This window comes from Cupressus sempervirens, chromosome 6 (genome assembly GCF_028749045.1).
Source record: "Cupressus sempervirens isolate cs-2001-9-10 chromosome 6, ASM2874904v1, whole genome shotgun sequence".
NCBI lineage: Eukaryota > Viridiplantae > Streptophyta > Pinopsida > Cupressales > Cupressaceae > Cupressus > Cupressus sempervirens.
The window spans coordinates 308108753-308126176 of NC_143123.1; the positions used below are offsets into that span (position 1 = coordinate 308108753).

Consider the following 17424-nt stretch of genomic DNA (forward strand, 5'->3'; position numbering starts at 1 on the left):
AGAAGAGCACGTCACCAAAAAGGAGATGTTGACAATTCTTTGGATGCAAAAAAGAAAGAAGATCCAATGGAGTATCACCCATGCAATACAAAAGAATAGCAATAAGATGAAGATACAAATATTTGTCAACCTGAAGTTGAAGAAGATGAAGAGCATCAAGATGACAAAATTTTTGAGCTCGAAGTAGATCAAGATGATTTGAAGACTACAACAATGGAGGAGAGTATAGTGCCTTAGTTGGAGATCAAGCAAGTGAAGCAATTACATGCATTATTGATAACATGAAAGAGGAAAGTGAAGATGAATATGTCAAAGAAGTAAATTCTTACGAATCATGGGATGTTGTCTTTGAGATGAATTTGAAAGATAATGATGATGGTTTGCATGAGAATCTTGTTAGTGATGTGTGGTATGGAAAGGAAGATTGATATGACATTGTTGAGTTTATTACAGGTGTATTTAATTCAACAATATTGGAGGATGATGAAAGTTGTACTTGGACAAAGTTCATTGCAGAGGAGTATTTTCAACAACAGACACTTGTTCCAACTAGGTTTTGGAAAAGAAGAAAGAAGGAAATATATTGACGACAAATATTTGTTCTAGTGAGGTGTTGGAAGAAAAGAAAAAAAAGTGTCATTGTCAGCTACTTCATTTTGTGAATTCATATACACAAATTTTTTCCTACCATATGTGTCTAATGCAGGAGCATCTTGCATCACGAAAAAGGGGTTGTGATCAAAATTATAAATTATAAAAAAAAAAATTGTGTAGGAGAGAGAAAGTGATAAAAATTAGAGGAAATTTAAATAAATAAAAAGAAAAAAAGGGGAATGAGGAATTTCTATTTTCAAGGTGCATAGATGGTGTAAATAGAAAAATAAGCAAAATAGTTGACATTCCATTTATTGAGGTGTGTAGGTGGCATCTTAGAAGTTTGTGGAAAGTTCCTTAAATCATGCATTTAATATTTTTTGTGATCCACAAAAGAGATTTAATTTTCTAATTGGGCCACATGGTGGTGCTTAGTTGTATTTGGGTGGGAATTTAATATTTGTATTTACCTATTATCCCACATTGGTTGGGTTTGTAATATCTTGGGTGGTAAGTGCCCATATAAACAAGGTTTACGAGCATTTGTAATCAAACTCTTCAAGTGCAACCTCTTCAAGTATAAGCTCTTCAAGTGTAAACTCTTGTAGTGAAACTCTCATGGTGTAATCTCTTGTAAGCAAGCTTGGAGGTGAAAGTTCTCTTGGTGAAGCTCTTGGTGTGAAGACTCTTCTTGTGGAAGCTCTTATTTGGAAGTTCTCTTATGTTGAAGAATTAATTAACTTCTTTTGGAAGAATTCATATCTATGATGTCATATTGTTGATGTTGTAAGACTTTTCAAGTATAATAAAAGCATGCTTTATGAAGCATTTTATCTTCTCTTTGTCTCCATGTTGTTGTGATTTTGTTTGTGAGTTCGTAAGGGTGGTGTGGCCTTTCATCACATATTTGGAGACCTTCTTCCTTCTTTCTTCTTCCACTTGCACATAGATTGGCTTCTTCATCATTTTAAGTATTTATTTCTTCCTAAGCATAGACATGTTGCTTGTAGGTATTGGATTCTCTTTTGATTCTAGGTACACTTCATCAATATTGAAGCTTCTTCATGGGGGATATCATATCTCCTACTGCCCTTCTTACGGGGGGACAATTCTTTGAATATGCATGATGTATGATTAATATCTCCTATTATAACTTATTCGCTCCCTATCATTATCTCTTATCCCCTTGCCTATATGTGCATGCTTATTTTGTACATTTCAATATGTTTATTAATGCTCATTATTAATAATATAATTCTTGCATCTTAATGCAATTGTCTTGCCATTCTCTTGTAAAAGTTATCTTCATTTTTCATTTGATCCTAAGGTGTTGTAGAGTCACATGAAACTACAAAATCAATACATCACATTCCCCTCTCCCCCTCCCCAGTTACAATCTAACCATGAGAAACCTAATCTTATCAAGAAGGTACTTAGTTTTCTTTTTAAACTCCTCCTAGTAAAACTTAGATTTCTAATGGTTGGGTAGACACTCTCTTTGGTAAAAGTTAGGTTTCTAATGGCTAGATAGACACTAGCACTAGCCTTAGCCTTATAATGGGGTGTACAAATGGCTTTAAGCAAACCAAATTAAATTCACACAAGCAAATATATTTCTAATTCTAAAATAAAAAGATATCATTATTATATAAAGATTTAAGAATGCTCCTCTAAATCAAAATTATCAATACATTTTTTTTCCACCTAAAACATAGATAGCTTTCTATTTTATTGAAACCTCAATGTTATGGATACTCTAATAGAACTCCAAATTAGATTAGAACCACTTTTAACATAAAATTTATTACTACACACAAAATGGAATAAAAATTCACATAATTGTTTGATTGCATTTGATTAGCGACATATTACTGTAGGGGTGCTTTTCCCTATGCATGGAGGAAGAAGAGGAACATGCATGATGCAAACTCATTAAATATTCTTCCAATCATTTTCCAACAACATGGGAGGGAACGGGATCATGCGAAATCAGGGAAAAGGTGAAAAGCAACATCACAGCAGGCACATGGGAATAATCAGGGAGGCAGGGCATCGGCGTTTTCTTGCCTTCTGCTCATCCTGATTCTTTACACACTATTCTTCCCTCTCTTTAACGTCGCAAAGAATCAGATTTGTCCCTAATTATTTATTGTTAAGCAGATCACAGCGCTAGCACCTCGTCCAAAGCCAAGAACAACTACGTACAACTCCAGCTGCTGCCAAGACGCGGAAGTTAAGGCTCTTGTATACGTGTGAAGTGGCCTGTAAACCGTGCAGTTAACCGCGCGGTCCCCTTAATGGAAGTAGTAATGGTAATAGTAACAGCACGAGCAGCATCCCCATTTTTTTGTCGACTCATTTGCACGGATGCAGTAAAGTGATTTGTGTAGTGCAAAATGGATCGCCCAAATCCAATTCAAGCACCATTTCTCATAATTTTGTCGACCAAATTGAAAGTTTTAGAAAATGAGTTGTCTATCTGAGGAGTGAGCATTTGTTCCTAGGATTGCTTTATGAGCTGCCTACCTTGGAATTGGGCATGCCCAAGTTTCAGTAGTTTTGGAGATGGGTTAGTTTTTTTGGCATGAGGGTGCCAGGGCACATTGCACTGGTCTAGATAGAGATGAGCTGTTTTAGATGTTATGGGACCTTCAAGCGGGAGAGTCAGTTGAAGAGGCTGGAGGGCAGTAAAGATACATCAACAAACTTATCTGCTTCCTCACCTACCCAGGAAACCTCTAAGGAGCTATCAGGTGGGTGGTTCACATTGTATTTTCATTGGTTGTTAGATGTATGATTAGGTTCTAGAGGGTCAGGCCAATTTAATGGGCTTTATGTAATCTGGTTTCTCATACTTCCATGTTGCTTGAGACCTTTCCAGGGTCTTACTTGGGTTTAGATTTTCCTATTTGAATTGGTGTTCATTTGAACGCATTTTGAGTGCCCTGAAATTTAGTACGTTATACTTCCTGTTCGAATGACTGTTTGCATTACATGTTTCATGGACCACTGAAGCGGATAATATCTGTTGAGTTGAAATAATACACCATTAAGTACTTTCGGATAAAGCCTATTTAGTTGGCATCTCTCAAATTCCACACTTATTTTGTTGTTTTCTGTTGGAGGGTGTTCCTAATATTGAAACAGAACTTGTGTAATCATTCACCTTTCATCACGAATCAGTCAGCCTGATAAATACTGTAATATCTCTGGCGTTGGAGATCTATGACATTATTTTACTCGAGAACTGTAAAATGCAATGATAGCGTTTTCAGTCCTCGAAAAATACACCATCAAACAGTCTTTTTAGTGTTCGAGGGATGCACTGTGAAGCTTAGATCATGTTTAGGCCTATCAGTCACACTACACTAAAACAGTGTATGCTTCACAAGGCTTGAATCCGGGTAATCGTTATGGCAACTACTCCTTCTAACATCATATCGTTCTGGCCTGTTCGACTGGATAATTCCAACATTAGGCCTATAGCTTGTTAATTTAATTTCACGAGAAATGCACAATAAAAAATCTTTAATGTGCGTGGAATGCACTTTAAGGTCAGCCTACCGTTAGGCTTAGAAATGAGACCCCTTTAACACAGCGAGTATGTTCCCCGAGTTTTGAGCCTAGTCAATCATCATGTAAATCACTTCACCTTGCACTACCGTTTGATTCTAGCTCGCTGGATTGGAGATTTTCAAAGTTTCAACGTTAGGCCTTTGGCTTGATTGCATTTATTACCGGGTACAGAAATTACATTCAAGTTAAAGTACAAACAATAATTTTAAGTTTAACAGTTTCCAGTCATGAGAATTTTTGTACTAAAAAATCCCGGGAATAAAGTGACTTTTCTATTACGTTGCTATCTTTTTTAGTGATCTCGGATTGCCTACCTGATTCTACCACTTCTTGGTTTTGGATTTTTAGGGGAGTGGATTTTGATTTTCTTCTCTTTGTTTTAGAATTTCTGCCTCCAGATTATTTGGAATCTCAATAAGTTCTGCTAAAAACTCACCATGTGCTAATTCTTAAGAGGATTTTTAATTTATTAGAATTTTATACTCAAGGGAGACAATTTTGGTTATTTATTTTAAATTTTTTTAAAGATTTAATCCATGTTGTTTTTACCAAGATGACCTCAGCGAGTAGTCATTGCAAGAATGGCATTTTTCTTTTATGTTAGCACTTTAGGCAAGCGGAGCCTTTAGCAAACAAGCACCTTTAAGCATGTTCACCACTCTCAGCTTTTCATCCTCTAGCCAGTTTTTCCAATAGGATAGCTTTTGAAGCATGTAATGCCTCACATATTTGACAAAAACTAAAATCTAGTTGAGAATGCCTCTGAAAGCATTCATCTGCTTCACAATTCAGGTTATGCTTTAGAAACATCAAGTTTATTAAAGACAATATTTTGATCAGCTTTATGAACAGAGATATGATTCTCTTAAACTTTTCTATGATATTGAGCTTTAACAAGTGTAATTCAGCACTGATAACTGTTAAGATTTGAGAATCAGAATAGCAATAACACTAATATCAGAAATCAAAGAACACAAAATAACAAATTGACATGATTATTTACCCTGGGAAAACCCTCCTACTCAAGGGAAAAAGCCAGCCACACCAAGAAAGTCGATCCATTATTGAGTAATAACAAATGTTAGATAGAATGCTCAGAACATATGCTGAGACATTTTTCACTTTAACTCTAGCTATATTCATCTGCACATATAACAAAGAAGAGGCCTTTTGATAGGCCATAACAATGACTCTTCAACTTCAAACGGTTGGCCATTAGTATTCACATCTTAACACATAGACTCTGCATATCTCCAAGTGGTGGACCTTTTGTCTTCTCTAACGGTGGTCTCTTTGAATACCATGTGCATGACCCTCCATATTTTAGACGTAGGAGATATTATTATATTATCATTGTGTGACTCAAATTCCACGCGAGGTCTCCCCAACAGCCGAGAGACTGTAAATCAACAATTGAAGTTATATCTCTAAGCTCTCTACAGGTATGAAGGAGCTATCACGCAGCTACCATGGACATTAGCACTCCCTCTTAGCAAGAGAGAGATCATTCATATGTCACAGTGTGTCTCAACCTGACAAGCAAAATGGAGCTGCTTAAAAAAAAAACGTTAGTAACCAAATCTCACTATAGATTTTCTTAACATAATATTTTCATCCAAGTATGACATTCAGCATTGCTACTCCCAGAGGGTGAATAAACAAAAGTGCTACATCATGGAATTTCTTCCATGACATCCACGAGGCCTACTCGCAAAGGGTGGACCACCATACCTATTTGCAGAGGGTGGAATGAGGGCTTTCACCTCAGATTTCTCCCATAGAAGAATACATCTCCACCATGCCTACTAGCAAAGGGTGGAACAAGGGATTTCACCTCGAACTTATCTCGTAGAGAAGAACTCATTAACACAGGACTTCACCTCAAACTTCTCTCACAGGGAAGAATTCATCAACAAGGGATTTCATCTCGAACTTCTCTTGCAGAGAAGAACTCATTAACAAAGGATATCACCTCGAATTTCTCGAGGAGAGAAAAACTCATAGATAAGGGATTTCACCTTGAATGTTTCTGGCAGAGAACTCATTAACAAGGGATTCCACCTCGAACTTCTCTCTCAAAGAGAAGAACTCATTAACATGTATAAGAATGACCGAGACTCTCTCTTGACAGAGACTTCCTCTCAACAGGGGCAGCATTCTCACTGCTTATTATCACAATAAGAGGGGTGATTCCAAGTAGATCAAACAGGGAGCTTTAGCAGTCACACTTCCACACAAGCTTGCAAAGAATTAGGTATTCTACCTCTATCACACAAGCTCCCTCTGAATCTGGTTTTTGCAGCCAAATAGTCTCCCTCTGAAGGTAACCGATTCAGTCCCGTGGCTGCAAGCAGGGTCCCCATGTTCATTTCTACAATCTGCATGACTTTGCATATAATCTCTCATTATCCTATTGCTTCTTGATCCGTCCTGGAAGCATTTTTAGAGATATTAGTAATAGTTCATAGAATCAAACTATCATGAAGAGAAATATACAGATAAATTCTAAAGCATACACTATCCCCAGTGTTATAACGTGAATTAATATTAACTGCATAAATTTCATGAACAATATTCAAAGGTATACAAATACTTCAAGAGTGCCTATACTTATCTCTCAAATGCACTAATCATTCCTCTGTTAGCAGCAAAGTCAATAGATTAGATGCAAAAATCACTTGGGAATGCTTTGCAAGTGCAGCACATGTGAACCCTGCCTCTTCAACCTCCGTTGGAGCTTCCTGTACATGTAACTCTCAAGAAATAATCGTCTCAACCACTTGAAATGCAGCAATGAGTCTCAGATCACTTCTGGATACAATACTCTTAATCCTTTATGAATCTTACGGGTACCAAGCATAAACGTATGTCACCTCTTAATAATGCAACAAAAATTGTAAGTGCTCATACACAAAACTTTCAATAAGCACCAAGCTGTGATCTCTTCCCTAAAACTTGTTTTTCTGAAAAAGAATCACAATACACCATCACACACTTTTCCTATTATGATTCTGGATCTTTACTAGACCCACTTTGATACCATTTTAAGACTTGAGAACCAGAATAGGAATAACACTAATATCAGAAATCTAAGAACACAAATAACAAATTGACACAATTAATTACCCTGGGAAAATCCTCCTACTTGAGGGAAAAAACCCAGCCACACCAAGAAATTCTATCCTTTATTGAGTAATAACAAATGTTAGATACAATGCTCAGAACACACGCTGAGACTTTTTTTCACTTTAACTCTAGCAATATCCAACTGCATATATAACAAAGAAGAGGCCTTTTGATAGGCCATAACAATGACTCTTCAACTTCAAACCTTTCCAATCTTGAAACAGGTGGCTAATAGTATTCACATCTTCATGCGGAGACTCTTCATATCTCCAAGTGGTGGACCCTTTCTCAAATGGTGGTATCTTTAAATACCATGCGCATGACACTCCATATACTAGACGTGGGAGATATTATAATATAATATATTATCATCGTGTGACTCCTCAAATACCACACGAGGTCTCTCCAACTGCAGAGAGACCGTTCATCAGCACCTGAAGTCATATCTTTAAGCTCTCTACAGATATGAAGGAGCTCTCTTGCAGCTACCATCAACATTAACAGTAACAAGCTGTGATGGATCACTGAGCGTGATTCAAATTGTTGATGCCAAATAACAATCATATCTAAATTCAAAAGCTACAGACATCTTCATGGACTTTGGATTACTCCTGTCTGCTACTAGCAACAAAGTTAAACTTTAAAGCACTTGTAAAAAGTGAATCTGTGAAGTGTTTTTGATAGTCAAAGAATGATAATTTGCAGAGCTAAAGGCCTCTAGAAGAGTTACAAAGATTTTTTTGGCCTTCAGTATTCCATTTGCAACAAACTATTATGATCATTACTCAAAGTGATTTCTAGGGCAATCAGTTTACACCTTGAATTGAGAACTCAATATGTCCTTATGCATTTACAGGTAATACTTCTTTGAGAAGTAGGGAAACAACACAATTTGAAGGCACTAGTTTATTAATTAAATCTAGACACATATATAGGATAGTTTTCAGAATTTACCTTTGCACCAAGTTTGCCTTTCTTTGGCTGATCTTACAATGCGGCTTTGTTTATAGTTATTGGGTTAGTCATTTGTTATGTGACTGTTTGTATCATTTTGGGGGGCTGGACATCAGATCTAACCTTTTTTTTCTTTAATTGGGAACATCAATCTTCCACAAGACATAATGTAGATGAGGTAGCTTTTAATTACAATTGCGTAAATATTTTTAAGGGCTGACATTTTGAACTACCTAGCGTGGTTAATCATCTGGAATCTGGATGATAATAAGATTACAGATGAGGGCTCTTTACATATATTATTGTGATGAAATTGCACAATAGAGATAATACATTTCAACCACATGTAATATTTTTTTAGCACATTTTACAAATACTTCTTCTGATTGGTAAATTGGGGGTTACATTGAGCCTCAATCTTCAAATTCAAAGCCTAGATTTGGCCCTGAAAATTAAATACGCTCAAGCCTATCATGTCAGAATTCAACTGCAATCATACCCAAGAACTTGCATTGTATCTATATATTCAGAAGTGAGTTATAATACTTCTTACTCAGTTTGGAATATGACATATATTACGAGTCCAGAATTCTGTTGACCCCCTTGACACAAAACAACAAAAATGAATAGAAGATCTTAGTGTCTCTTTTGCTATGAAACCATAACTTCCACCTAAACCAATAATCTTTTCACTTAATCTACCCATACTTTCCTCTAGTTACTTACACCCCATGGAGTGCAGAGGCTCCTCCGTTCTAGTTGCAATGTTCCCCTGGTCTATTGAATTCACACAAAGGCTGCTGCCTTTGGTCATGTTTGTTGTTGAGTATGGGGATGGGATTATTTCATTCCCTGGGAGAACCACCTGCTGCACTTGTGCGGTGACTTTCACCAGCCTGCATCCTGTTCCTTACTATCATCTTAATTTTAATACATGGTGTTCTCTGCATTGTCTTCACAGAAGGTTTGTATCCATCCCTGTCTAAGAAAGAAGTGTAGTGGTGCTCGCTACTCCAGTTTGGAGGTACTGGTGGACTAGACAATTCTGGACATCTGTTTAAACTTTATATGTTTGTTAGGACAGTTTTAGAGTTTGGTTTTCACCAAGTATCTTTGATATTTATTTTTCTTTTGTTGAACCTATGACATGGTTTCATTTATAGCTGTTGAGATAGTCACGTGTTTTGTGTTGTCATTTTTGAGGGGATGGATATCAAATCTATTTTATAGTATTTTCTCCCCAGCCTTCCCTCCTGCTCCACCCCAACCTTTTCATTAAAGATTTCTGGCTTTTGCAAGTCCTAATTGCTATAGAATAGTCTCTATACAATCATGAAATATCAATGTTTTGAATCATGCATTGTTGTTCATCACTGGGAAATGATAATATTACACATGAGGGCTTGCCAATCACCTTCTCAATTTATTGGTTCGAAACAGAAACTTGTAACCCAAATAAGAGGGTCTGAGCTTCGACCTGTTATTTGTGCCATTTTCAACTTCTTGAGACCAGTAAATTACCTTGTTCGTTGTGAATAATGCAACCAGTCAGAGAATCTTGTCCATCCTACATATGGAGGTAACCAGTTTGCTGTTTTATGCTTACAGAGAAATGTCAAATCTCTCTCCCCATTTAATCGCTTACATCCCAAGATTTCATTGTCCCAAGAAGCGAATCACTTGATTTTGTATGATAGATCTTTAATCTAGTCATTGTGACCTTTTTAATGGTTGATTTCAAATTTAGCAAAAAAGTCTAATCACCCATGCACTGATCATGGAAAATTCTCCTGTTTCTCTGTTTACACATCTCCTATATTAAAAGAGCAGGAACTGAAGTCCAAAGACAAGAAATGTTGATCCGGTTTTAGTGATCAGTCATAATTCAAAAATTGTTACAAGATCTTTTGAAAGAACTCTAGACCATCCCAGTGCCACTGCCAACATTATAATGTGAAATTGCAGTTCATCTAGAGGCAATTTGTTGACTCATTAACTTCGTACATAGAGAACATTTTAATGGTCCTATTAAGCCCAGCTTTTGAAGTTTTTCCGCTGTCAAGATTTTCTTGTGAATAGCTTACCATGCAAAGGCACGCCTTAAGGAGTTGGCTTCTGTTCCAATATTATTGTGAAGTTCAATGCTTTTTACGAATGAATGGATTATTCACTTTCTATCCTAGTTTAGTAGTGTTCTGTAGTTTCTGTTCCAATATTATTACGAAGGCCAATGCTTTTTACAAATGGATGCATCACTCACTTTCTATCCTTGTTTGGCAGTGTTCTTTCCAGTTTTTGAGGCACATGATTTCAATTTAACCTGCACATTTCTTAAAAGTATCCTTCTCTTTGACAATTCTGCCTTTAAAGAAACTATTTTCTTTTCAGGGATGCCATGTGATCTCCTTGTAGACCCAATCTGCTTGTCCTTGATTGTTCGTGTGTTGTAAGTAATCTTTTACTCTTGTCCACCATAATTTCATAAAAATATTCTTTGTGACATTAAATCTATTTGATAGTATTTTCTCCCCAACCCTCCCTCCTGCCCCACCCCAACCTTTTCATTTAGAGATTTCTGGAGCAAGTCATAATTTCTATAGTATAGTCTCTATACAATTATGAAAAATCATAGTTTTGAATCATGCATTGTTGTTCATCACCGGGAAATGATAAGACTACACATGAGGGCTTGTCAATAACCTTCTAAATTTATTGGTTAGAAACAGTAATTCGTAACCCAAATAAGAGGGTCTGAGCTTTGACCCATTATTTGTGCCATTTTCAACTTCTTTGAGCCAAAGACCAGTAAATTACCTTGCTCGTTGTGAATAATGCAACCAATCAGAGAATCTTGTCCATCCTGTATATGGAGGTAACCAGTTTGCTGTTATATGCTTACAGAGAAATCTCAAATATCTCTCCCCATTTAATCCCTTCCATCTTCCTAAGATCTCATTGTCCCAAGCAGAAAATCTCCTGATTTTGAATGATTGATCTTTAATCTAGTCATTGTGACATTTTTAATGGTTGATTCCAAATTTAGCAAAAATCTCTAATCACCCATGCGCTGATCATGGAAAATTCTCCCATTTCTCTGTTTACACACTTCCTATATTAAAAGAGGAGGAACTGAAATCCAAAGACTAGATAATGTTGATCCTGTTTTAATGATCAGTCATAATTCAAAAATTGTTAGGAAATCTTTTGGAAGAGCTCTAGACCATCCTAGTGCCACTACCGACATTTTAATGTGAAATTACAGTTCATCAAGAGGCAATTTGTTGATTCATTAGCTTAATCACATAGAGAACATTTTAATGGTCCCATGAAGCCCATCTTTTGAAGTTTCTCCGCTGTCTTTCTTGTGAATAGCTTCCCATGCAAAGGCACTAGCCTTAAGGAGTTAGTTTCTGTTCCAATATTATTGCAAAGGCCAATGCTTTTTACGAATGGATGCATCACTCACTTTCTATCCTAGTTTGGCAGTGTTCTTTAGTTTCTGCTCCAATATTATTACGAAGGTCAGTGCTTTTTACGAATGGATGTATCCCTCACTTTCTATCCTAGTTTGGCAGTGTTCTTTCCAGTTTTTAGGCACATGATTTCAATTTGACCTGCACATTACATAAAAGTATCCTTTTCTTTGACAATTTTCCCTTTTAAAAAAAACTATTTGCTTTTCAGGGATGCCATGTGATCTCCTTGTAACCCCAATCTGCACTTCCTTGATTGTTTGTGTGTTGTAGATAATCTTTTACTCTTGTCCACCATAATTTCATAAGAATATTCATTGTGAAAGCTAACCTAGCCCACCACCATCCCCTTCCCCCCCCCCCCCCGTCATCTAATTTTGGTATCAATTCCATGAGTCCTCCCAGAATTCTTCTTTTGTAGGTTAAATTTTTTTGTAATAATTTTCCTTCAATTCAACATAGAGTTCCAAAGGTGGGAGCCTTTTGGTGGCTTAGGAATTGTTAAAATACACTTTGGATCCATATAGTCTAGGTACTTACATTCCATATAATCTAGGTACTTGCATCTCAAACATTTGTTGCATTTGAGATTTGCTTTCAAGAAAATGTTCTAGATTAATTTTGCTGCAAAAGCTTGATTTTAAAGTTGAGCCTATCTCAAAACAATATCTCCTCTTTCTTTGGGAATGCCAACTCTTTCCCATTTGACAAGAGGATATTTCCTATCCTCAAACGATCCTTGCTGCAAGAAGGTTATCATCATTTTCTTCAAATCTGATTTTCCCCTCCAGTGCAGCTGTAGGCACACCATTAAGTAGATTGGAAGAGCTAAAGCAACAGATTTGAGCATTGCGGTCCTAACTTCAAAAGTCAAATATTTGCCTTTTGAGGAGCTAATTTTAAGCTACATTGGTCTATCAGGGTTGTTAACTATGTGGATTTGCATGCCCCATTGAAAAGTGGTATTCACAGATATTGCCTGGGAGTTCTCCAATTATGAACTCTAAAAGATGGCTACTGTGCTTTGCACCTAAGTTTTCATTTTAAAGAAGAATCTCAGATTTAGCTTTATTGATAGACCATCTTCAATCCTTTTGAGTTCATTGATAGGATGTATTCCATCCGTTGTACATTGGGTAAGGTAGCCTACTCAAAGAGGGTTGTGCCATCAACAAATTGCTAATGAGTAATGGTGCTGACATCTTTGGTAGCCTTGATTTGCCTCTGCACTTTGGTTCTTTGGGCTGCTTGAATGGCTGCCTATGTCTTCACTTGTTATTGTGAAGAAAAATGGTGAAATGGGGTCTCCTTGGCTAAGATGCCTGGTTATGTCAAAGTACTTGGCAGGATTTCCATTCACAAGCACCAAGAATCTAGGATTGGAAATGCAGCTAAAAACCCACTTGAATTAATGGTTGTTCAGGCTAAAACTTTCCATTACTTTCATCTGAAACATTCAATCTACCTGTCATAAGCTTTATTAAAATCCAACTTGACAATAATTCCTTTCTCCTCTCTGGTGTATATGGAGTGAAGAGTTTCATATGTTACAATTATTTAATCTGCAATTGCTCCATCTAGGACAAATCCACTTTGTTCTTCAGGGATTAGATCTGGTTGCTCCAGTTTCAGCCTATTCGCCCTTTCCTTTGCTATTATTTTATGACTCTTTTGCATAGAGAAATCAGACTATTATTGTCGAAAGAGGTCACATTCCTCTCAGGGATTAAAACAATCAAAGTGTTGTTTAGATATTAAAGTATATTCCTATGCATTCTTGATTCCTCTGCAGCCAACCAAATGGCTTTGACAACAAAACAGTAAGCACTTAACACTTGTGAAAGAAATTTCTCATAAAACTGTTGATCTCAGGTGTTATAATGGGATGAAGCTGGAAAGATGCCACTTTTATTTTTTCATTTGTATAAGGATTAGTGAGCAACTTGTTCTAATCTTTCTTGGTTAAATAGGAAATATTACCTATGCTTACTCCCTACAGGGTGTGTTTATTTACTTTGAACAGAGTAAACAGAAATATTCACAGAGTAGCATAAGGAACATAATAATTAAAATAAAAGTCAAACACATAACAGTGGCAGAATGATAAACTTATTTTCCTGTAATCTTATAACAACAGTAGTCCATTCTCAGTGCCATCCGGCTACATATAAAGTGCTTGACAGTAGTTTGAGTACACCAACCACCTACAACTACCTGAGACCAACTATCATTACATTACCATCACTAATTAAAACATAAATCATAAGCATTATTCCTGCTAACTAAACTACGACTAACTTCAACTCCCTAACCCTCCCACCCCCGCCTCCCCCCCCACAAAAAAGAAAAGACGTCTTCCAGATAACTACAAGAGGAATGTTTGATGTGTACAAAAGAAAGTCAAATCTGTTGTGAGAAGAGTGAGGGGACATCCTTGGAGTGGTGGAGGACATCAGATGCGGAAGCTGTCGGTGGAGATGTTTGAGATCTCAGTCTACTACCATTTGTTTCTCTTGTGCTACTTTCAACAATTTGAGTGAGTCCTTCAAATCCTTCTGAGTGCTTTCCAGTTTCACTAAGGTGGCTGCTAGGTGCCCCTCCTCTGCAAGAGCTATCTTTTTTCTGAGCCAACTTGTTCTCCAACTTCCACACCCATCTGCAAAGTTGCCTCTGGCTGTAGTGCCGAAGTGTGCCCCTCTTTTGCCTTCTTTACTGCCCATGTCATCCGATGTAGTTGAAGGAATGTATCCCGAAAGGTCTACTCTATGTGGTAGAGGGTTACCCATCATACCTCCCTGTCCTTACTAGAATGTGTGTCCTGCCCCATTCTTCTTACATCTCTAGAGTCTCAGTATGAGGCCATCCGTTGGGTATGAGATGCTTTGTGAAATCTCTCACATTCCTCCTCTATGAATCTAAGGAACCTCTCTGCCTCCATGGTACTAGTGCCCATGTCCAACTCTTGGGAGAGGTTTGCCACCACTGTTTCAGCTATTGCCATTGCCTTACTTCAAATCTAGAAATGGGAGCCTCCTCTCGAGGGTTCTCTGGTACTCAACCTTTGTTAATGGCTCCTATCATTCCTTCCTCCTAGAGGGCGGTGGCCCTATGTTCAGTGCTCTCCACTTCTACCTCAATAACATTTGCCTGTGGCGCCTCCTCTCTCTCACCATCAGTGCGTTGTCCTATCGTTAATGTAGATGAGCATGGTGGAATATCATCAACTCCCATTTGAAATTTTTCCAAGAGGTTGTCTATCTCATTCTCTACATTGATGTTAGGTATATCTATATCGAGGACATCTCCCTCTTGACCTCATTGAACTCTAGGAATGCTCACTTCTTCATCTGTGTCTACACCTTCAATCACCGCCAACCTAGGGGTTGGAAGTGCCTCATGCACCATAAGGGTTGCATCTTGTATTGAAGCTGTAATTGTGGTAGCCAGGGAGACCACTCCAATAGAATGTGCAGGTGTGACCACTAATGTATTAGGGGTAGCTCGTTCAATGCTCCGTGAGTTTAAGATGGGACTAGTATGGGGCTCGACTTTGTGTGCTCTTAAATCTATACTTGACTTGTCCCTTTGTTGGAACCAAGTGGGCCATGGTTGGAAGCTGAGGACTAAATATTATCTTGGGTACAATAGACCGCTTGACACCCCAAACAGGCACCATCAATACAAATCTTTCCTCCTCTAGTATTGGTATGATTGGCTCCTTTTGTGCTTCCTCTTGTACTTGTATGAGCCACTCCCATACGAACTCCACCTCTTCGGACTCCATCTTCTCCCTTATAGACTCCATCTCTGGTACAAGCCCTGGTAGGGGTCCACCTCGTACTGGTACAAACTCTGTTAGTATGTTGTCCTTTGAGCTTACCTCCATCTCCCAAACTTCATTATCTTTACCACCCATGGCTTCCTTCCTTCATGTAGCTTTCTGTTTCCTGGTACGGTCATGGTCCCCATGGCATGATTCCTTGCGGAACCTTTCGTCCTCCAAACTCACTCTCCGAAAAAGAGATTGTCAGTGCCTCCTCACATATTGTTTTGTCCTCTTTCTCATCACTGTCATCATCCCCTTCATCTCCCTCACCCATACTTACTGTCACTTCCTGCCTAACTCTTTGTCGAAGGGGTTTTGTACCACCTGTGGTGAGAGTATTGAAATGGAGCCAATAATACATGACCAACTTGTAGGGCTCCATGTGACTTGTCGGTACAAACTTCCTTATTTTCTCTGGTGGTACTTGTGTGCGTATAGTTCCCAAGAACAAGGTGATGGTATGATGCGACATATAAAATGTTTAGTGCTTCAACTAGAAGAAGTCCTTAATGTGCTCTTATAAAACTTTTCCCTAATTATACACAACCATTGTTGACATCGTTCATCAATTTCAACATCCACATGACAATGCTGGATGCTTTGCTTGCTCCTATAAGCTTACTTATTGCTAAATCCATTATACATTTTTATTTTGGGGAGACTATGAATGATTTCTTGAGCCCTCTACTATTGTTGCTGCTCCAAAGACTTCCCCATTGCTGTTGCCAAAGGTTAAGAACACATACCAATTTTAGTTTTGTGAGTCGAAATTAATATATGTACAATACAAACATATTTCTTAAATACAAATATACTCATTTTCAACACATGTTTAGATGTCTTACTTTTACTTCAAATATAATGTACCCAATAAGAAATAACCGTACTTAATAAATACAAAAATAAATAACTATGTTATTGAAAACTAAATAGATATCAACTAAACATTGTATTACTAATATTCAAATAAAGGACATTATAATTCCTTCTAACATAAATAATTAGGCCAATCGTCATATTACATAATTCTACTACCATATTACATTTAATATAATCTTCACACTTGCATATTGGTATTACTAATAAAGTGATAACAATCAAGGGTCGTGACCCGTGATCTATAAATAATATGATATATAAATCCCCAAAGGAATTGGGCAAAGAAAGGAAATGGACTAGGACATATACATGGAGAACATTAATTAGACAGGGGGAATTCCTTAAAAAACCCAACCATCACCATTTGCTGCCTGCACAAGTTGATAGGGACAGTCATGGGAGTGTGTATGTGATGCAGTGCAAGGCAGAAGAATCCCCAAAGGAGATGTCCTAGCCTCCAGCAAATGACCACACGGCGGAAGTATACAAATAACACAAAATAATAGAATCATAAAATTTACATCCAATATGCCTGGCTCTAAGGCCTTCCGAGTTACGGCCAAATACATAAGCAATTACAATAGTAATTCTGCAAGATCTCGCAAGATCCAATTCCTAGCTAACTCAAATCCACAATCTGGTAGAAAATCCCAAGAATCTAAACTTGTGCTCGCAAGCCACCAAGCAACCTTCTTGTTTCCCAAGCCGCAGCTACTAGCTCTGCTCAGCTACTTCTTTCTCTAGCCCACTTCCTTCATGCTGAATAATGAATAATGAGAAGACAAGACCCTCTACTTATACCAAACCAAGCCACAAGTCGGCCTAGCAAGTTACATTAAATAAACTCTCACATTAAATAAATCCTCAAGCCACAAGTTACATTTATTATTAAATTAAAAAAAAAAAAACAAACTTCTTCCAATTTTCATCACTTTCTCTCTCCAAAATTGCTCCTACATCAGACTCTAGAAGTAGATAGAAAAGTATGTCCCATAC

At 37.5% G+C, this 17424-nt stretch overlaps 1 protein-coding gene across 2 annotated transcripts in view; it reads left to right on the forward strand.

The window, feature by feature from the left end:
* Positions 1-2557: 2557 nt before the first annotated feature.
* The window catches only part of LOC149552428 (putative serine/threonine-protein kinase PBL7), a 51637-nt gene continuing 36770 nt past the window's right edge, over positions 2558-17424 (forward strand). For both annotated transcript variants that reach the window (XM_089787987.1, XM_089787989.1), the window contains exon 1: positions 2558-3347. In XM_089787987.1, coding sequence (XP_089644113.1) covers positions 3218-3347 — 130 coding nt within the window. In that variant the 5' untranslated portion in view covers positions 2558-3217. The remainder of the gene's footprint in view (positions 3348-17424) is intronic.